The following is a 21,949-nucleotide window of genomic DNA, read 5'->3' on the forward strand; positions in this document are numbered from 1 at the left end:
CAAATCACACAGACAGATTGGTCAAAAAGTTTTGACAAGCAGCAGTCACTCCTCTTGGAAGAGTGTAGAGCTACAGGGAGAGTCGTCTGCATCGTCTGCATTGTCGATGCCTTTGCAGCAATCCCTCATACTGAGCACGCATGAGGCGACAGTGGAGAGGAAAACTACCCTCTAAATCAGTTCCACAAGGGTCAGAGATGGCTGGATGCACATGTAAGCTGTGAGCAATTTGAATTTGGACAGGACAGATTTACAAACGCAGCAGTTTTATGAGAGCTACATTACTAAAGGGTGGGTAATGACAACAATAAGATGTTTTAGTGCTAATTTAGTAAGTGCTGCTGCATTGGTCTCAGCTGCACCGAGTCACAATACATGCCGGCTGTCAGTGTTTATTTGTATACATCAGTGAATAAGTGTTCTTTCTTCTTGTTGTTTTAAGCTGAATATTAAATAATATTTGTCACAAATTTAGGCGGATGCCCCAAACGGCATCAGTTAATTTGGGAGGCTCCAAAAGTAAATTTTGCTCAGGGCCCCATAATATCTTGGTTCGGCTCTGATGAGGAGGCGATGCAAAATCTCTTCAGTCACTCTCTTTCTAAATATCTGCTGCGATTTTCCTAACATTTAGCTTTCTTACATGTCGGATGTTTCTTCTTTTTGCTCTTTAGTGTCCAAAGGTTCAAATATTGTTCAGTTTTTTTTCTGTTCATTGTGGAGAAGACATGAAGAAGAGTGCGCCACTCCGTGTGCGCCTCAGCGCGGGGCTTAAAGGCTGGTAAGCCTGCAGTCAGCGCAATCACAGAGGCTGGACACAAACAGGACCCACATCTCCAAATCAGAGCAGATTAACAACAACCCCCCCCCCCCCCCCCAACCCCCAATTAAAACAACAACTTATTGGACCACAGCAACCACTGAAAAGCTTTTATGTAGAATTTTGTTAGAAATTATACTCACTTTGTGTTATTCAGCACTTTACTTTTAAACCAGGCTGACAAAACCAAGCAATGCATGCTCCACGTTACACCAATTCCACCTTGGCTAATTAACCCCAAGGTAGACGTTTCGTCCTGCTTATCAGGCTACGCGATTAATTAAAAGCAACTGTTGTGCGCACGCAAGGTTGGATGGAAACAACACATTCAGCCTCCTGTTACGTCGCTTTGGAGACAGGGCGGAAATAAGCAGTAGGAACCCCTGGATTGGTTTTAGTTATCTCTCTGGCTGAAGACAGACTAGTCGCATTAAAGAAAAAAAAAATTATGTCCATATAAAATAACTCGTCCAGGACACCAGAGGAGAGAAAACTCCAACATGGGCAAGAAGATTTAAACGCACCTGACGTCAAAGAAATTTAAGCAGGAAACTCACCAGTGTCCACGGGAGGGAGAAAGTTGTATGTTAGCGGGATAAATGATAAGAGAGATGTCACCGCCCGAAGCGCTTGAGATGGTGGACAATCCGCGCGCGTTCACGGAACCACTGGCTTATAGCGCGCGCGAACAGGGCGGCTAATTCCCCGAGCAGTGTGTCCACGCGGGGAAGGAGGAAGGTGTGGGGCATAATACTGCATGAGTGTGTGTGAAGCACCGTGGAACGAAGAGTTCTATCTATCTATCTATCTATCTATCTATCTATCTATCTATCTATCTATCTATCTATCTATCTATCTATCTATCTATCTATCTATCTATCTATCTATCTATCTATCTATCTATCTATCTATCTATCTATCTATCTATCTAATCTATCTATCTATCTATCTATCTATCTATCTATTGTATGTCTATTAGACAAGGATAATGTGCTCTGTCATGCTGAACAATTTACACAAATTCTGACCTTTAAGTTCGTAATTAAGAAATAATTACTTTTAACAAAGTCACCGGTTCTGCCGATGTTACTGTAACTCGGCATTTTGCAATTGTCACTGAAAAGTGCTATATAAATAAACTTGTCTTCCCTTTTCTTATACACCTCTTTTTCTTCTTGTTTTTATTTATTTATTTTCTAACCAAGAGGACAGTGGTTAGTCTTCTATTGTAACATTTAAGCAGTATGGAGCATTTGACCGTTCAAAATGTAAGCCCAGAGCATCACGCATCCTCCACTGTACCCAACATTGGCCATGAGGTGCTTTTCCCCATGCATGGACTTTGTTTATACCACACTTGCCTCAAGAGTTGCCAATAAACTCAATCTTTGGCTCATCTCTCCAAAGCAAAAGGTTCCAGTAAAATCCATATTTGGTTCAGCAAATTCTACACATGTTCATCTTTTTTTTTTTTAATAGCAACTAGTTACCATGTTATCTTTCTCTGAGATTAAGCTGCCGCAATAACAGATACATGTATCTCAAGGCATTTCACACATCTTTACCAGGATTTCCATTACAGTGGAGCGTGACATTTGCAGTAAACCTCTATCATTTGTCTCTGGCTTCATCCCAGATACAAAAAGCATGGCTGCATGGTTACTCTAAGGTGTGAGTTTGTGCATGCACGTTTGTTTGTCCCGAGCTTTTCTGTGTTGTCCTGTTATAGACTGGTGACCAGTCCAGGGTGTACCCTGCATCTCCCCCCAATGACCACTGGAGATAGGCACAGGGCGCCCCAGCAACCCTGCAGTGTACACACTGGATGAACAGCAGAAAAATCAGGCACCTCTAAGCTATTTAAATTTATAAAACCCTTACACCAAATAGCAACTTTTAGAAACACACATCTATCTATCTCTCTCTCTCTCTATATATATATAGATATATATATCTATATATATATAGATATATATATCTATATATATATAGATATATATATCTATATATATATCTATCTATATCTATATCTATATATATATATATATAGATAGATAGATAGATATAGATATAGATATATATATATATATATATATATATATATATATATATATATATATATATAATACATATACACATATACATATATATAATACATATACACATATACATATATATATATATTTATATATTTATTTATAGAAATAATTAAAAGAATGCACAAAACATCAAGCTCAAATTGCAGAAACTGTAAGGTTTGTTTTATTGGTATCCGTGAGGCTGGATGGCTACATGTTGCTTGGTTACACACAAAGCATCTACATTTAGAAAACCGTTATTGTGTCCCTCTAGTTGCAGTGTTTGGCTGTGCAGTCGCACGCAGTGACAGACAGGACGGTGTGGTGGCTGCGTGTGCCATTGGCACACAGGACAGGCACGCTGAGAGGTTCTGTCTTCATGGCGGCGCAGCACACGCACTCCTGCTCTACAGCAGCGCTCTGCAGCGAATACATAGATTTGCTGCGACATTTGCCCTGAAAGACAGACGGACAGATAAACAGGACACGTTCGTGCATCAGCATCACGGGGGCGGACTGAACAGGTGGGAGGGTGAGGAAAAAAAAAAAAAAGAATGCAACTTTAAAGGCCAAACCAAGGGCGGGATGTTAAATCTGTCTATGCCGCCTCACCTCACAGTAGTGCAGCTCAATCTGTTGCTCTGACTGGCAGTCATCCACTTTGACGTAGTTGAGCGTTCCCGCCGTCCGTCGGCACTCCGGCTCAGTACCTGTACGCAGGGAGTTGGTTTAAAAAAATAAAATAAAAAATTCACACAATAATTCTCCAGTCTTAAAAAGAAAGCACTTACACGTCTCACAGCAGGTTTGTCCAATTTGGCTGACTTTGCCCTGTCAAAAACAACACGAGATAAAACGTCTACAAGAGAACTTTTAGCTGAGGAGGAAAGAGTAAATGTTGGAGTAAAGTGAAAGGCCAGGAGGCCGTACCCCTTGAGCCAGGCAGGCTTGGCGGTCAAAAGGAGGGCAGGTGGTCATTTTGGTCTCCAGGACTAGATCTCCCCCGCTGTTCATGCCACAAGTATACAAGTTACAGCCATCTTTAAGGGTTGAGTTGACCTGAGGAGAAGATCACATATGCATTTTAGAACAGGGGTTTTGGTTTTGGAGTCCTGCGCCTCTTCATGTCTTGTTCTTATCGTCAGCCCCCCTGCTTGTCACCTACACCTTTAAGGACATCTTATTTCTTTAAGTTAATCTAAAGAATGAGGAGTAGGAGGAAAGGAGGCCTGCAGGAGGAGCCACAGTCCGATGAAAAAGCTATTTGTTGGATTTCACATTCCTTTGTTTTTAAGTTGATTTTCTTTCCAGACATAGATGCTTCAGATTTTAATATTAGACAAAGAAAATCATCAGTAAACCCACAAGTCAACTGTTTTTTGACGAGTGAATGTATTATGGGCAAATGTAACTTAATAAGTGCTTATGCCACCCATGGTGGGAGAACTTAGGCTGACCCTTCCCTGCAGTGTTGTCTTATTTCATCCACATTAGAGGTTTTTTGAGCATGAACGGCCTGTTTAAAAATGCAAAAACATCACAATCGGCTTAAATACGAACTTTGACTAGGCCGCTCCAATAGCTTCACTTTGTTTGCTTGCTGTTTTGTTTTGGGCGAGTGCATAGTCCTGCTGCACAACACAAGCATACTAAAGCCTCAGGTCACAAACTGATGGCCGGACAATGCTTTATTTGAGAGCAGAAAGCATGGCTTCCACTAACTACTGCAAGTAGTTTCCATCCCAAAATAGCAAATCAGATCCAGTTTCACATTTAGATCCAAGTTTCCACAAAGTTTGGCTGCATTTTTTTTTTTGCACTTATAATTTTGGAGGTCTTTTTTGAACCAACAATAAAAAGCATCCCTGTTGCAAAAGTTAACAGATCATCAGGCTGTAGAAAATGTATCAGGGTTTTAGTGCTACTTATAGTTGCATTGTGCTTTCGGAGAGATTTGTAGAACAAGCGCAGACAGCCGCTCATGAGGAGGAGCGAACCTCTCGGAGTCCGCCGACATCCTTTACAGAAAGAAAAGAGCTCTGCATGGCGATGGCAAACAGCCCAGCCCAAATGTATCGGAGCATTTTCTTTCTTTTGTTATACACAGTTAAGCACAGGTACCAACACCATCTTCTCTGTATCGTACGTACTTGCACGCTGGTGAGTTTCCCGTCTGGCTGCTGAATGAAGCAGGCAGTGGCAACACAGCGACCACAGCAACCGTCTCCCTCCTTCTGCATTGTGTATCCCTTGCAAAAACATAACGGGGATTTTTAATTGTTAGCTGTCACATGGAAACACATCACAGGGCCATTAGCGTACATTAAAAAAAAAAAAAACGACAGATTTCTCTGAATTATCTTCTGTCAATAGATAATTATCTGACTGAAGCGTTAAAACAATGTTCACGGGGCACAATCTGATTATTGACGAGCAGAGAGGAAATGTAGCCAGAGCCTAAGAGCACCTCTTATGAAAACGATGGGCGCTTCACTTTATCAATAAGTTATGGAGAGGATGGGAAAGGGTGATGGTCAAGATGGAAAATGTTGACGTAAGGAGTTACCCTTGGGCAAGACGGACAGCTGGTTCGCTTGCACGATAATTTGTATTTCTTCACTGCTCCGTCCTCCACTGTGCATTCGCAGTGTGTGCACGCATCCATCATCATCCTCTCGCCTGCCTGCGTGAACGCGCATACAGCGTTTAAAGCCAGAACACCGGAAACACCATCCACATGTCATTGCTGTGCAGAGCTCGGGGCTCATTTGTGGATGACTCACCCCTATCACGGTGTGATTGAGGACGCAGACATCCAATGGCGCTGTCGAGAGAAGAGCAGAAAAAACATTTTATTTCAATTCTCCGATCTGTGTTGAAAACTTTTTCAATGTATGAGGAGTCCGAGTTACCCAGCTTGACCCTGAAAAGCTATTTAAAAGGTCAAATCAGGATGACTAGCCTTGATGATCTCAGCAATGAAATAGTGACATCTGCTGGAGACAGTGTGCAACAGCAGTTCAATCTGGCAAAATTCAAATCCGCAAGGTGAACACTTTTTAAGACCTTTAAGACCATAAACACTTAGAGTTTTGACATACATGAATTATAATATACACTTAAGTTACGTTGGTAACCTAAATATTCTGTTAAAACTTATTTAATAGCTTTAGCAAGAGAAAAGCGTCAGTTTGACTGACTGATTTGATGAGAATGTGCTATTCTTATTATTAGTTTTTAGTTTTTTATCAGTTATTTGTTATTTATTTCTTATATTGTGTGTAAATTGTGGGACAGTGATTTTTTGTTTTTTTTTTTAAACATATGCATTGATTGATGGCACTTTTTTAAATTTCGTTGTTCTTGTGAAAATGACAATAAAGATTAATTCATTCATTCATTCATTTAAAGTCCAACATGGCTTTTTCCAGTCGTGACTTTAGTGCTTTTACGTCCAGGGCACATAAAGCTAGTGACGTCTTACAGCATACAGTAACCTTACTATTCAAAACCAATCAAAACTATTTAGAAAACTACTAAAATCACAGTTTTCAAGCCAAACCAGAATGAGAATCAGACTATTTTATTTGTCACCACGTGTTGCCGTGGTGAAATTTCTCTTTGGCTACTCCGGTCCACACTACATATAATAAAGGCAAAAAACACAAACAAACATGCAATGAACAAGGATTAAATTTTTTTAGGATTCATGAAAGTCACAGATAAAGATAATGAGGTAGTGCAGTGCTTATCTTCTTGGGAAGAAGCTGTTTCTAAGTTTATTTGTTTTGCCTTTGAAGCTTCTGAAGCATTTACCTGATGGGAGAGAGGCAAACAGCGCATTGCCCTCATTAGATATAAACGTTTGACTGGAAAAGGAGCCAGTAGTGGATAACAAGCAAGTACTTTTTAACTTTAACAGTCTAAACATGCTATAAATCACTTTCACAATCATAAAAAAGATCAAAGAAGCAATAAGAGACAGAATGCAAAAATTTGAGATGTAACTACAGAAAGATACGGTGTCATAAAACCTTATTTTTTTGTGTTTTTGTGTTCTTTTTTGCTTTCAATATTTAATTATTCCATTTTTTATATTAATATAATTAATTAATACAACCTAATTAAATACAGATAGCAAGTTTAAAATTGGTTATTATTATTATTATTATTATTATTATTATTATTATTATTATTATTATTATTATTATTATTATATAATCAAAACCAACCTGTTCATCAAACCTATTTTTAAAGCTGATTCTTTAGGCTCAGTTTCACCAGCAACACCCAGACTTGAGTACTTTCTGGTCTATAATAACTTAAAAAATGACGCATCCTGTAATGTTATGAAATTTGAGTTTAAATAAGAAGCAACATCATTGACAATTACTTGAAGAGTGTATCAGCAACTTTCCTAGAAGATGACAAAAGCACTGCAGACCTCAGTTAAGGTCAGAGTTCCTGATTCAGCTGTAAGACAGAGACTGGGGGGGAAAAAGTATTTTAAGGCCAAAAAAAATACAGCTGACTTAAAAAAATACAAATGGTTAAATTTGCCTTTTCCAAATGTTAGGGAAATATTTTGTGTACCTAAATGACAAAAGTAGGATGGCATATACCTTTACATCTTGTCTAAAATTCATAACATTTCAGAAGAATAACCTTACAGTCAGCCCAGCATGGTGTTGCTATTATGACGGCACGGGCCGCTTTTTTGCCTGGACAGTTTGTCACACTTAATGGAGCCACGAATTCAGCTTTCTATCAGAAAGAACCTAAACTTGGGTTATGAGGCAGGACAGTCATCTGTAGCACACCAGCAAGTCCACCTCTGAATGGCTCAAAAACCAAAAAAAAAGTAAAAAAATAAAAGAGGCTTTGTAAAGTCCCCATGAAAGTTGGGGTTTAATTCCTGTTTAGAGGCTGTGAAATGACTTGGTCGTTCCAGATTTACCACCCTCCAGTATGGCTGAATTTACATGATACGGCAAAGATGAGAAGGAAAAATGACTCCACAGGAACGTGACAGACCCATTGCCAGTTAACACAGAAACGGCTGCTAAGGTTCACACAAGCAGTTCTTACGCTTAAGGGCAACAATTTATTCGGTGCACTTTAATTTAAGACCTAGTATGAAATAAGTGAGACTTTAAAGGTTTTTTAGACCAAAATTTGAAATAATGAAATTTAAGCCTTTTTTTTTTTAGAAACCCCGTTTACAACAACAGAGCTAGACGGGTCATCCATTAAAGTCAGTGTCCACTTGTGTTTCTTGCTGTTGGTGCAGAGTGTGTGTGTGTGTGTGTGTGTGTGTGTGTGTGTGTGTGTGTGTGTGTGTGTGTGTGTGTGTGTGTGTGTTTACCACAGTGGCAGTGGGGGCAGCAGTCCTGAGTGTCACAGCGAAGCTCACTTCCCAGCGGGCAGGTTGGAGTCTCGATGCTGTCACAGCTGACGTTTGTCGTGGAGATGAACACCTCGTCTTTCACTTTCTTACACTCATGTTCGATGCATTTGTCGTGTGCGGACGTCCACCTCTCACCCACCTGAAGAGAGACAAATTGAATCGAGCCTATCGATCGTTAAATATATTTATTACTTAGTGGTATTATTTTTTTTTTTTATTGGAACCTGCTGGTCCTTTTCTTGCAGAACGACAAAAAAAGGCAAAGATTTAAAAAGTACTAAAAAGCAAGTTTTCTTGTAGACACATACCGATCTGAGCTTTCTTCCAGTGAGCATATCCCCTCGCATCTTTACCTCAGTGTCCAAACAGCTGCTTGGTGTACATTCTCCACAGCAACTTCCTTTCCTCTGAGTGTACGTTGAACCCTAAGATTCAAGTTAAGCATGTGTGAAGAAGAAAAGAAAAATCTGCAATAAAAAGGAGCAAAAGTTCCCATTTGGTGCTGGCTTACCAGAGGACAGTTGCGATCGCACACAGGTGGGCTGCACTGGGCCACATGGAGCGAGGTGTCTCTGTCCTGCAGCTCTGTGCATCGACACTTCTCGCAGCCTTCCTCCCACTCGCTGCCCACTGGGTGAGCCGCTCCTCCGACCAAACACACCTGGAGAGAGACACGCTGGTCACACTGGGAAACCAAGAAACCAAGCGTCGCATCCAAAAGGCGCACCTTATCAGGCAGGCAGTGGGCTTCTGTGCAGCCGCAGTCGTTGGTCAGGAAGGACGTGACGAAGCCGGCGGGGCAGGCCTGGGTGGAGTTCTGGCAGCTACACGTACATTCGAAGGAATCGCAGCACTCTGTCTTTTTCACAGACAGCTGGCGATGGGCCGGACAGTTAGGGGGAGCTTGTTGGGAGCACGCTTCCTTTTTGCACACTAGGACGGACAAACAGAGGAGTTTCATTGAAAGAAGAAAAAATAAAATCACACCTGGAGAGTCATCTGTTTTTTACGCTTGCATGTAGCGTTAGCGACACCATCGGCTTACCGCACTCATGAACAGGCTGGCATTCACCGGGGTTTTTCAGCACCACGCTTTGACCGTCCTCACAGCGGGGGACATCAGGCGGATCACAGCTCACCAGATCACACACTGAGGTCACAGGGTGGGAGTTGGGTCGGCAGAGGATACATTTGTCAACACCACGTACACAGAGAGCATGCAAGAAGAAGAAATCTGGGACGACCAATTACGCATAAACGTCTCAAACCCAAACAGGCAGTGGAGAAAATAGACGGAGGGATGTTTGCTTAATAAAAAAAAGATGGATGGACGGACAAACGGATGGATGGATTGATGGATGGATGGATGGATGGATGGATGGATGGACGGACGGATGGACAGACGGATGGATGGACGGACGGATGGATGGATGGACGGACGGACAGACGGATGGACGGATGGATGGATTGATGGATGGATAGACGGACGGATGGACGGACGGATGGACAGACGGATGGACGGATTGATGGATGGATGGACGGACGGATGGACAGACGGATGGACGGATTGATGGATGGACGGACAAACGGATGGACAGATTGATGGATGTATGGATGGATGGATGGACGGACGGATGGACGGACGGATGGACGGACGGATGGATGGATGGACGGACGGATGGACAGACGGATGAACGGATTGATGGATGGACGGACAAACGGATGGACGGATTGATGGATGGATGGATGGATGGATGGATGGACAGACGGATGGACAGACGGATGCAGGCCAGCTGACAGCTTTTCTAGGGCCCGGGGCAACACAGTCTTTTTGGGCCCCCCCTCTACACCTGCCGCCAACACAAACACACACGCGCACGCACCTAAAAAAGTCAACTTTACTGTATATTTCATTCTCATATGCCTTTTATTTTATTCTATAACCTGCTGTTTACAGAAATATTTATTTTTGTCCTCCAAACAAGTCTTAGATGACTTCACTTCATAAATGTGGTTAGACCCTTTGAATCTGCTGGCGGTTCATTTGCCATCTCTGAGAAAGGCTTCCTTTTTGCAGTTAAACGCACGACATTCACTCAATCAGAATCAGTCTTTTTTGTTGCCCATAATGCGGGATCATTGAAATTAACGGTGTGGTCCGTCTCTGAGCCACTAGGCTCTGACTCTCCGATCGGGCAGCAAGCCTTTAGTGTCATTTTCTCTTTTTCTCTCCTCTTTTCATTTCTGTGCGCCGGACATCTAAAAACCTGACATTCTTAGTTTGCAGCGAAACAAACTTTCAAAGTTGCAGCCAGCGGTTGTCATAATGGTCAAACCATTTTATGTTGGGGTGGGGGGAGTTCTAATGGCCCGTTATTTAAAGAAAACATATTACTTATACCTAATGCAGATATATATGTATATATTTAGTTACTCTAATATTAAATATTTTTCACACAAATATTTTCTGAAAAATTACTTTACCTGTATTTTAATGGTCAGAGTGTCAGTTTTGGTGTCAGAGTGCCCCCTGTCAGCGGGCGTGGATGGATGGATGGATGGACGGATGGATTAATTGATTGATTGAACATGAACATGGATGGATGGATTGACTGACTGACATGAATCATTTCATTCACAATTAAGTCATCAGTGGTTTACACAATCCTCTGAACTCTTCATACACTTCATTGAAGCGTTTGGGATGTTACAGCAGTCTTACCAAACTAGAGAGCAGACACATTCTTGAAAACTGGAAAGGATTCCCAAAAAGAAAACACTCTAATAATATTTCTATATACATAAATATCATTACACCTACCACACTCATACTCTGGGCAGCACTTGGATCCTTTCTTCTCCTGCAGGATCTCACAGGGTCCACACACTGGAGCTAAACACACAACCAGAAAACCAATTATGAAAGCCGACAGTAGGTTTGCGGCCGGCGCAGCAGATGAAAGTAAAAGTGAAGAAAGACCTTTGACGTCATTGCATGGTCTGGCAGTGCAGTTGATGCGTTGTTGGTCCAAACACATACAGATCAAACACGGATTTTCCTCCGGTACCCAACTCTGCATATACTGTTCAAACAATAAACACCAGAAATAAACACCAGAGGGCAGTATAGGAACACACAACTGACTTACAATCAAGGGCAGCACAATATTAGGAAAATATCATATATCATATATCAATATCATTGCTGCCTATATTGATAACAATTACCTAACATTTTCTGTCAGTAATATTTTATTTTATTTCTCCTAAATATCCCCACCCCTCCCCTTGAAGCTTTAGGCAAGTAAGGCAGCAAAAGACCCGTCCAACTTTGTAATTACAGTTTTGTCCATCTGAGTTTCAGCAGCCCTTTGTAATTCCAGCATCACACACATTAAAGCCACGATGACAACTATGAATAGACGTGTTGAGCGGCTCCGCCATAATAATCTAGCAGTATCTCACTCTTTTAGGGTTAGGCCTAACCCTAACCCTAGTACCTTGGAGTGTACTTTAACAATAAGCTTGACTGAACCAGGAACACCGAGGCGGTCTACAAAAAGGGCCAAAGCCGACTCTTCTTCCTGAGGAGGCTGAGGTCCTTTAACATCTGTGGGACGCTGTTTAGGATGTTTTATGAGTCTGTTGTTGCCGGCACACTCTTCTTTGCTGTCACATGCTGGGGCTGTGGGCTGCCGACAACTACAGACTAAACAAAGTGATCAGGAGGGCGGGGGATGTTGTGGGGGAGGAGCTGGGCACTCTGATGGCAGTGGCAGAGAGGAGGATGCTGTCCAGGCTAAAGTCTATCCTAGACAATGTCTCACACCCTCTCCATGACACACTGACCCAGCAGATGAACTCTTTTAGCAGAAGGCTCCTCTTACCCAGATGCTCCACCGAACGCCACAGAAAATCATTCCTGCCTGTGGCTATCAATCGCTACAACGACTCCCTCAGTTATCCTAACACCCCCCCTCTGTAACTGTCTTTTATGCATTCTCTGCACTGTTCTTGCACAAGTCACCATCACTTCAATGGGATTCCCAAGGTGAAGTGATATGACTATTGTGATATGGTAATACCTTGTGTGGAATGTTGTAAATATATAAATAACAATGTGTGTATTCTGGAGCATGTAACAAAAGTAATTTCCCCCTGGGATCATTAAAGTATGTCTGAGTTTTAAGGCTTTCGTTTATATCTTTTTGCTTCACTTCTCACCGCATACGTGTGTCCTTGACGATCCACGCACTGTCCACATGATTCCGGGGAGACGCACTTTCCGTGATGCAAAACCTTCCCTCCGGAGCAGAAACAGCCTTCCGTGGGTGTCTCCATACACGATGACCCGTTGCGCCCGGTCACGGACGGGTCGCCTCCCAGCGACTGTATGCTCCCACAGTCCTCCACGCAGCCCGTCCGACACGCGTCGTACTCCATGGAATCTGGACACTGCATGGCTGCGGCGTACAACACGAGAAAGTTGGGATCACGGTGCGCGCCACCAAACTGAAGGATGTGCGCGGTGACTTACGGCAGAGATGGGGGCTCCTCCAATCCACGCACACGCCGCTTTGTCTACAGAGGCGCGCGTAGGCCGAGATCAGCTCGCACACGTCTGACTCGTCGCACGCCTGCTCCTCGCACCTGACGAGGAAAACCTGAACGGCAATGTGGGCGTGACATTTCTCAAACACCTCAGAACGTAGGGCTTGACATCCCATCGCCACTCCGGACACGCACACCGCCTTCCGTTTGGGCAAACACACACCGCCGTCTGCGGCTACAGTCCAGTCTGAGACGAAGGCCGGCTGGCTGGTGGTTGTGTTGCCGTTACGCAAAGACAGGACATTAACCTTCGCCTCCTCACATGCACCTGTGAGAAAGGCACAGAGAACACAGCTCAAAAGGAAAACGGCTAAAGCAAAAAGGGACAGGAGGAGACACTTTTGGCTTCCGATTGTTTGCGTGAAGCTGTGAGGGAATGGCTCGCGGGTGCCGTTACCGCAGAGTCCCGCAGTGTCCCCACTGGCCTCCGAGCTGAGCAACGTGATGGTAAACTCATTGCTCTGAGGGGTAAAAGTCAAAACGTAGCCTTGATCTGATTTCAACTGGAGCATCACTCCTCCGTAGCGCACCACCTCTAGACCAGCATGTCGCCACGGCAAGGCGAGCTCTTCTCGACCAATCATGGCCTGTTTGGGCAGAGGGCAAATAAGAACCATTATATGGAGTTTTCTAAAAAAAGTTAAATAAAGTGATACATCAACACAAGGTAGTGAAGAACTGTAAAGTGGAAAGAGAATTATGCAAAATATAAATTTTGTTTACAGATCTAAAAAAAAAAGTGTGACATCAATTTGTGTTTGAGCCTTCTTTACTCGGACACCTCTAGATTAAATGCCTTCCAACCAATTGGATAGCATCTGTATAAGTACAGCTGTTGTGTGAGGGCTTCAGGAATATAACAGACAGGGGTAGAGCTGTAGATAAACACAACTGGGTGAGCTAATAAAGCAATATCCCAAGCTTTAAACATCTCGCTGTTAATAAATTCACAAGACACGGTCGTCCAGCTGAGCTGACGGCCAGGGTAGGGAGAATATTTATTTCTTTCCCAAATTGTAACGCAACATGCCTGTGCAAATTCCCAGTTATCTGGGTCATGGCAACAGTAAACAGGCTTAAATCGGAGGCAAACGGACTTTCGCTCAGTTCTTCCTGAAAACGTTTTGGCACCTTTCCAGGATTCTTTGATAATTCTGGGGGCTCGCACTTGAGCAACCTGCAGTTGGTGCGCTGCTGTTTTTAAGGGGGATGGGCCTCCATGTCCCTCAAGTCTCCTGTAGTTGGTGTAAGTCCTGACAGAGACTCCTGGATAGGTGTCGAAATGTTTTCAGAAAGATCTGAGCGAAAGTCAGTTTGCCTCCGACTTAAGCCTGTTCACTGTTATTTAGAGAAGCGTTCAAGAAGATCATGGTGACTCTGAATGAGCCTCAGAGACCCACAGCTCTGTTTACTGGAAGATTATTGGTCATGTATTCCATGAATGGTGACTTTATAAGAATTAGAAAATTATTTTAAAAGAAATTATGAGAAGTCCAGTTTATAATTTGCAAAAGAATCTGTGAGAAAAGATGGTCTGGGCAAATAAAACCAAAACTGAACTTTTTGACCAACACACAAAAATGACGAGGCAGCAAACTACAATCTCAGCCTCAGCGCACCATTTTCACAGCGGAACACGGTGGTGGCCGCACCATGCTGCGGGGATGCTTCTCTTCACCGAGGTCAGTTGTTCTGGTCACGTTTCATGGGAAGATGGACCAGGCAGGCTAATTTTGAAACTGACGCATCTTTATCCATTGCCAATTATGTATTTGCTTTTTTGTCGATAAAACACCTCCATCCTCAGACAATACCTAAGTTTAGTGTTGAAGGTGAAAAATAAAAAGATGTGTTGTATCTAGCTTGGACACAATAATTATTCATTTCAAACAGCTGTAGAGCGTACCGTAACATCATCCTTCAGCATCAGCGTGTCCGCTCCGTGGGTCACCTCCATGGCCTTCATGCAGATCTGGCTGTATTTTGCTGAGTCTTGACAAGGTCCGGTGTGGAGTTTGACCTCAGAGCCTTCGCCGCTGCCTTTGCTGACCGTGAGGAGCGTGTAGGAGCACAGCCCCTCTCCATCCAGTCTCAGAGCCAGCCCGTCGAACCTCACCACGTGGTTGGTGGAGCTGCCCATGCACATGCCTGTCAACACGCGGGGAGGAGGGAGGAGACAGACACGTGGTCCGTAACTATCCTGGGATGCTTGCCCTCGTTATTTAGCATCAGCAGGTGGGAACTAATGTGCAGGGGTACACAGAGAGGCTAAACGTCACGGCGGAAGGCATTCATTGCACATACAGGGGCATTCCCAGCGGCAGCCGCAGGCCTCCTCCACTCTGGCAGGGGGCATGTTGTTCCTGCATGCTGGCGGCTCCAGTCTGTCGCAGCTGACTTTGTGATTCTGGACCGTCACCGCTCCGCTGGGGTGGCACAAGAGAGAGTGGCAGCCATCGTCCAGCATCCACGATTCGCCAGGCTGCGGCAAACAGGCAACCGATTACAGAAAGGATTTAAAAAGTAACCGTTTGGAGATTAGCGCGGGCGTAATCCAAACCTTTCTCTCCTTTCCGTCATCGTCGACACACACTCCTGGTGGACCGGCTAAAACAAAGCAAAGCACACACTTTTATTACGGTCTCCAGTTATCGTGATCATTTAAAAAAGGTGGACCTGTTTTCCTTTCAAAGCTAGTAGGCACCTCTGCAGATTCTCTCCGTGTAGCTGTTGTCCAGGGTTAAAAACATTCGTAACTGGTCCATGTTGTTCAGATGCAGAGTATTGTCCTGGTTGCCGTGGTGACCTAGCGCGCTCAGCTCATTGGCGTCGTAGTTCGGCCCAACGCCAATGGGGAACACCGACACGCCTGAAGGGGGAAAACCTTCAACAGTGAGACTGTGCCGCATCAGAAAGAGCGTGGTTGGTTTTAATAGTAGGCAGGTTACCCGCTGCCAGGGCTTCAGCGGCTGCCTCTTTAACGTCGTCGGTGGATTTCTCTGTCACCACCATCACCACTACCTTGGGGACACCCACTCTCCCACCGCTGACAGAGGAAGGAAGGATGGAGGTCTGCACAGCGAATCTTACGGCCGAGCCTGCAGACGGAAGGAACAGTTGAGTCCACGGCCAGCCTGACCTGCGTGCCGGCCCGTTTAGCGTTCGCTACCTAAAGCAGAAGCTGCCGTGGTCCTGCTCGGGATGCCCTCCACTCGCCTCAGAAGGTCTGACTTGCTTTGATGATCGTTCCACGTGAACTCAGCAGTGTTTACGTCTCCGTACTGAATCAAGCTCACCTGAGTGCCAGACGGTCCTGTGTGAGCAAAAACACAGTCAGATAGTCACGGAACCACGCAGCTTTGTTTTTTTTTTATTTGTTCTGGCACAGCAACAGTTATAATAAATCATAATAAAAAAAAGAATAAAAGACCTAAAACTCGGATCTAGACTCACAGATTAACAAAATAAAAGCATAATAGCATTTTGTGTGCAAAGAGATGTGTGATTTTATTACAATTTTGTATGTTTATGTTTAATTTAACAAACCTAGTTTCAGATCATTATCACTTCATATCTTTTTATTATTATTACATAAAGGTGGAAAAAATTAAATTGCAAGATGTTGAGAAGTTGTTTGTTGTCTGTTTGTTGTAGAGTATTAAATGTATGTAAATGTATACATGTGCATAACAATAATACATATTGTTATTTTTATTATGTTATATGTAAAAAGTCAGTATAATATTATTATTACAGTAATAAGGAACTGTATATTTATTTTAAAAATAAGATTCTCAGTCTTTCTTGTACTGAAGAAGGGCGGTGGGTAGGGTTATTTAGAAAAAGCTAAAATATACAAGATGTTCTGAGTTATTTCCTTTTCTGTGTTTAATACATAAGTAAATATACTTTTGAGTCAGTTTGGATGTCTTCACTATGTATCTGCAATGTTGAAAGTCATAAGAATAAGGAAAAGCCACTGAGTGACAAAGGTGAGTCTAAACTCTTGACTGGTAGTGTATAGTTATATATTAAATGTATTAATTAAATAAGTAAATAATTAATTACTAATTAATTAATTAATTAATTAATTACTAATTAATTAATTAATTAATTACTAATTTGTAATGATACCATATAATTATACTATATTATTTAATGTTTACCTCTTTCGTAAGTGACTGTGACATAAGCGGAATAATGCCCTTCGAGGTGTCCATTATCAGACATTAATGGACTTTGCGGAAGCAACAGGTTCACGCCATCACGTGTCCATTAATTTCTGATAGTTGACACCTCGTTAGGCATTATCCTTATCTTTACATGCAATCAAACCTTTTAAAAAGTTTCTATAGAACATTGTAATAATAACACACACTCACCAGGGCACATGTTGCAGGTGAGTAACCCTTACCTATATCAGCATTACTAATGAAGGTCTTTAAAAACGTCTTCATGTCCTCGAACTGCTCTCCGGCCTTCAGCAGGAACATCACATCGACGGGCTTCTTGCAGGGCACTGTGCGACGACACATTTAACATTAGTACGGCGTATGAACTGCTGCCGGGAAACATGGGACGCTTTGTAAAAGCACCTGTCAGCGGCAGGGTGGAGTGAGTTGGGACGATGAGGGGTGGCAGCGTGGGAAAGCGGGGTCTAACTGTGGTCTGCGTGATGTTGACCACACGGTGGACCAAGGTGGTCAGACGGTCGTAGTCCTCCACCATCAGCGGACGCTCGGGGTGGCTGAACTGGACCAGGTCTGTTTCATGCACTCTCGGCCCTACACCGATGGGATACACGCGTGTTTGCGTGCTCGTGGTTGGCGGGCGCGTCACGATGTCCGTAGGGGGATTTTCGGTGACGAGGAAAACGAGCTGAGGAGGGGCGGGGCCACGGGGGGGATGGATTGTGGCCATTTCTTGGAGAGCCGTGGTGACAGCCGTCCCGGTGTTTGTCTTGCTCCCCCCTCTCCAGCGAATCTCTCGCAGACGATGCAGCAGGTGGGCCCTCTGCTGCCTCAGCTCCCAGCGGCTGATCTCCACGGTGACCGTCACAGAGTACTGGATCACTGTGACGCGGATGAACTCCTCCTCTTCCGTCAGCTGCGAGATGACTTCCTCCAGGAAGACGAGAGACTGGTTAAAGTTGGCCTCGCCGACGGCGTCAGAGCCTTCTATGATGAAGGTCACGTCCGTGGCCGGAGGGTGGTACGGCGGTATCGTGGTGACAGGAGAAAGGCCAGAGGGCGGAGTGGGCGCAGGAGTGTTGGGTAGGCGTTGTGTTGTTTCTGGTTGTGTATAAGGTGCTGGAGAGGTGGTGGGAGAGACCTGGCGGGCTTTCCCCGGCGTAGGTTTCGGTCCCGGCGGTTTCGGCACCTCAGGCTCCATCCCCAAGGTGCAAAGGTAATCTGTTACCTCCAACAGGCGATCGGGCAGCTCACCCGTGCTGCTCAGCACGTAGGCCCTGTTATCTGGGTTGGCCTTGGTGATGTCATTGATCTGCCCCATGTTGACCCCGGGACCGAGTGCCACGGTCAAGGTGGTGATGGCCTTCTTACGGAGCATCTTCACGATGGCACGCACGGGACGAGGGTTGCCACTGGCCGTCAGGATAATGGCTACGCGACCGGCGTGCTCGCGCTTGTTCTTGTCGTAGATGTTGATGGCAAGGTACTTGACAGCTTCGTCCAAGAAGGCTGCGTCTCCGCCTGTGTAATGAAGATCCCGCACGGTCTTCTTAAACAGCCACTTCTGAACCTGCAGAAATAAAAAAGAAAAAAAAGACAGATTGGGATACGGCAACCAGGACTGGGTGTTTTACAGACAACTTCAGCTTCTGAGTAAACAGGTTATATCTGAAATGCATTTTTTAACTATTCAGATGTATCTCAATAAATTGATTAATTAGATTAATTAGATAGATTAATTAAACAGACTGATTTCAAATGATTGCTTGTGCTCATTTTAATTATTATGTTTTATAGCTTATGAAATCCAAAATTCAGCTTTTCAGATAATTAAAATACAATATAAGAGCAAAAAAACTAAACTTTTATTCTTGAAACGTCATCCTCCTGAAAAGCATGTTTATGCACTATAAAGAATATGCCTCCGTACTTGGTTGGGGTTCCTTTCGCATGAATTACTGCAATGATGAGGCATGGTATGGAGGCCATCAGCCTGAGGCTCCTCTGAGCTATGAAGAGAAGCCCACTTTAATTTGGTAGCCATCTTGAACTAGTTAACAGTGCTCCATAGATTCTCTGGGAGGTTCAGCTCAGGTGAGTTTGAGTTGAGGAAAACTTGGAGCAACACCAGCAGATGACATGGCTCCTCAAATGATCCCTGCAGAAACGTCACTAGACCTCAGGCTTTAACTTTTGCCTGTCCACTCCTCATACAGACTCCACAGGCTTGATTTTTTGTTTTTAAATAAAATGCAAAATTAACTTAGGACCACTGAGCAACAGCCCAGCCACTTTTTCTCCATAGCCCAGGTTAAATGCTTCTGAGGTTCCCTGTGATTGAGGAGCGCCTTAACCCATAGAAGTGGCTACAGAATCTGCTCAAATACTCCTGGAATGGCTTTGCTTTATAATCCACTCAAGGCTGTGCTTATTCATTTTGCTTGTGTAACCTTTAGTACCTCACTTTAAATAATTTTAAAACCGTGTGTTTGCATACAGCGCTCTCTGCATAGACCGCTGCTTTAGCTGTGACCTTCTGTGGTTCTCCCTCCCAATGCTGGGACGGCAGTCTGGCCGTCTTCCTCGTGATTGTAAAGGACGTGGTGTAGCATTTCTGTCACAAAATGCACTTTTGTGCATTCTCTGGTACTTTTTAAATTATGGTGTGTTGAGAAATTACATTTTTGTAAATTCAATATTTGTGACTGAGCTTTTTATTGTATGTTTTTTATGTGGACCCCAGGAAGACTAGCTGTTTGCAACGGCAACAGCTAATGGGGATCCTTAATAAAATAAATTACAAAAAAAATTACAAGTTGATTTCTTTAATCTCTTAATGTGTGAGAAGCAAACTCTGTCAATAACCCCCTTTTCTGATATTAAACTATTTAAACTGCATGTTCAGAGGGTTGATCTGGTGTGACTTTGGCTAGTTTAGCAGTATTCTGCTTTACCTTTCACCTTCTGTTGTTGAGCATGCTTTTCTACTTCCCGTATTTCTGCTATTTTTTACTCTTTGACTGTAAATTATTCTGCTTAATTTCAGCTTCTTCAGCAGCTTTCGCCTAACAGAATCAGCTTAGTAAATACTAGGAAATACCTTTTTCTAGTTATCGTTTGATGCAATATGTTAACAACCCTTTTTTTAATTCTAAAGACAACATTATTAAGTCGTTTAGGTCACACATGGTCATTATCTTTGCAGTACCTGCAGGTCATATGTTTTAACTCCAGAGTGGTAGAGCAGCACCGTGGCTCTGGTGTGAGCCGAGCCCATACGGAAACGTTCAACCACCCCGAGTATGAAGTCCTTGGTGGCCTGGAACTCCTCCTCATTCAGAGCTTCTGAACCATCCAGTAAGAAGGCCAGATCCATCGCACGGTCGCACATGCCCTCGGGCATCAAGGTGGTGAAAGGCAGCGTGGTGAAGGTGCTGAAAGCCGTTGTTGGTGTGGGAGTGGACAAGAGGGCGAGGGCGGTGCAGTCTTCACAGCTGAGAACGTTGTTCTCACAGTGGCTTTCGTACAAGAAAAATACAGTGACTTTAAATGAAACACTTTGGTTCAATAAATAAATTAATTAAAATACTCGCTATTCTGAGCGTTACCATATCTTGCAGTGGGTTGGGTCATCATGGTTCAGGATGACCTTGTTCCCGTGGGATATCCTCTGACCCTCGTGGATACACACCTGACACTGGGAAGGATCTACGCATCGCATTTCCACCTCATCCAGAAGTTGACCTAAACAGATTAATGTTAAAATGATGCTAACCCCCCTTTGTGTATTTTTTTTTCTTTTAAAAAATGCATCCAGTTTAGCTGAATTGTGTCATATATTCGCTTGTAAAGCACTAGTATGCCCTCTCTTGGCACCTGGTGGGCAGTGAGCGTGACAGCCTTCCACACACGTCAGTGAACAGTGGAGGGGCTCCGGGTGCTGGCAGGTGATTGGACAGGCAGGTGCGCAGGTGTTATACCTCCACTGGCACAACTCCTCCCCTGTGCCTGGGATCTTAGGGTTCAGCTCTTCACAGCTCATTGCTAGGATTCATGGAGAATTAAACAATTTCATTTTGGTGACATTGGCGAGAAATATGATTTAAAATTTGCTATTTAAGTTTAAAGAGATTAAAAACGAACTTTGATATCTATTTTGTGCTGCAACAACAACAAAAAAACAACAATTCTAAGACTTGTTAATTATACTGATGAAGTTATATTGACAAAGACAACTGAAATAAAAAAAAGCAAAAGACTAAAAAGGATTAGAAATGTATAACATATTTATAATCTGACTGTTCTGATGCGTTTCTATTCAGCTTACAAAATCTCTTCACAACATCTATTAGAAACCGTTATTTCACGCTGAAAGGATGGATGATGTGCATTATCGCTCCCGCTTGGTCACTCACGGCAAAGATCGTTGGATCTCCACGTGACAGACACCCCCTTCTCCGCGCAGGCCTGCGCGTACGCCGCGATGGCATCACAGAAACATGCGCAATCCCCCACCGACGAGCACGAGCACGCTGCCTCCACACACATCTCTACGTACGGCTCTGCATCCACCTGGGGACAGCGGAATAAACCTTAGAGGGATGAAGAGTTAATGGGCAACTCTGGAGCCATATAGTTTTAGAAACCTGGCTGGTGCATTCTTTGAAGAGGGGACCGGTGATCACACGACACGACTGCTCCACTGTAACCAGTTTTACAATGTTGTCACTGCAAGGAGCTGGTATCTGGACAACAAAAAGAGACACGCAACAGCAGCATGTATTCCTTTTTCTTGGTTTATTGCATTTGCTGTCTGGTAGAGGGACACTTTTGCAGTTTTTGC

General features: G+C 43.7%; 2 protein-coding genes across 2 annotated transcripts in view; both read right to left on the bottom strand.

The window, feature by feature from the left end:
• The window catches only part of LOC105933967 (anoctamin-1), a 29,946-nt gene extending 28,457 nt beyond the window's left edge, over nucleotides 1–1,489 (bottom strand). Inside the window, exon 1 of the mRNA XM_012873761.3 lies at nucleotides 1,378–1,489. The gene's annotated coding sequence lies outside the window, so the exon portion shown is untranslated. The remainder of the gene's footprint in view (nucleotides 1–1,377) is intronic.
• A 1,565-nt stretch (nucleotides 1,490–3,054) lies between these two features.
• vwf (von Willebrand factor) overlaps nucleotides 3,055–21,949 on the bottom strand; it is a 30,734-nt gene continuing 11,839 nt past the window's right edge. The window contains exons 24-53 of the mRNA XM_012873738.3: nucleotides 21,753–21,851; nucleotides 21,522–21,678; nucleotides 20,983–21,150; nucleotides 20,715–20,850; nucleotides 20,315–20,624; nucleotides 17,512–18,676; nucleotides 17,331–17,435; nucleotides 16,086–16,229; nucleotides 15,865–16,014; nucleotides 15,621–15,785; nucleotides 15,477–15,523; nucleotides 15,221–15,398; nucleotides 14,823–15,064; nucleotides 13,314–13,503; nucleotides 12,843–13,184; nucleotides 12,530–12,768; nucleotides 11,286–11,388; nucleotides 11,127–11,198; nucleotides 9,351–9,455; nucleotides 9,033–9,238; nucleotides 8,817–8,966; nucleotides 8,614–8,730; nucleotides 8,264–8,444; nucleotides 5,682–5,722; nucleotides 5,465–5,581; nucleotides 5,049–5,147; nucleotides 3,829–3,957; nucleotides 3,690–3,729; nucleotides 3,511–3,608; nucleotides 3,055–3,354 (exon numbers count right to left, since the gene is read on the bottom strand). Coding sequence (XP_012729192.2) covers nucleotides 3,169–3,354; nucleotides 3,511–3,608; nucleotides 3,690–3,729; nucleotides 3,829–3,957; nucleotides 5,049–5,147; nucleotides 5,465–5,581; nucleotides 5,682–5,722; nucleotides 8,264–8,444; nucleotides 8,614–8,730; nucleotides 8,817–8,966; nucleotides 9,033–9,238; nucleotides 9,351–9,455; nucleotides 11,127–11,198; nucleotides 11,286–11,388; nucleotides 12,530–12,768; nucleotides 12,843–13,184; nucleotides 13,314–13,503; nucleotides 14,823–15,064; nucleotides 15,221–15,398; nucleotides 15,477–15,523; nucleotides 15,621–15,785; nucleotides 15,865–16,014; nucleotides 16,086–16,229; nucleotides 17,331–17,435; nucleotides 17,512–18,676; nucleotides 20,315–20,624; nucleotides 20,715–20,850; nucleotides 20,983–21,150; nucleotides 21,522–21,678; nucleotides 21,753–21,851 — 5,481 coding nt within the window. The 3' untranslated portion in view covers nucleotides 3,055–3,168. The remainder of the gene's footprint in view (nucleotides 3,355–3,510; nucleotides 3,609–3,689; nucleotides 3,730–3,828; nucleotides 3,958–5,048; nucleotides 5,148–5,464; nucleotides 5,582–5,681; nucleotides 5,723–8,263; nucleotides 8,445–8,613; nucleotides 8,731–8,816; nucleotides 8,967–9,032; nucleotides 9,239–9,350; nucleotides 9,456–11,126; nucleotides 11,199–11,285; nucleotides 11,389–12,529; nucleotides 12,769–12,842; nucleotides 13,185–13,313; nucleotides 13,504–14,822; nucleotides 15,065–15,220; nucleotides 15,399–15,476; nucleotides 15,524–15,620; nucleotides 15,786–15,864; nucleotides 16,015–16,085; nucleotides 16,230–17,330; nucleotides 17,436–17,511; nucleotides 18,677–20,314; nucleotides 20,625–20,714; nucleotides 20,851–20,982; nucleotides 21,151–21,521; nucleotides 21,679–21,752; nucleotides 21,852–21,949) is intronic.

The sequence above is a fragment of the Fundulus heteroclitus genome, chromosome 2 (assembly GCF_011125445.2).
Source record: "Fundulus heteroclitus isolate FHET01 chromosome 2, MU-UCD_Fhet_4.1, whole genome shotgun sequence".
Taxonomy (NCBI): Eukaryota; Metazoa; Chordata; class Actinopteri; order Cyprinodontiformes; family Fundulidae; genus Fundulus; species Fundulus heteroclitus.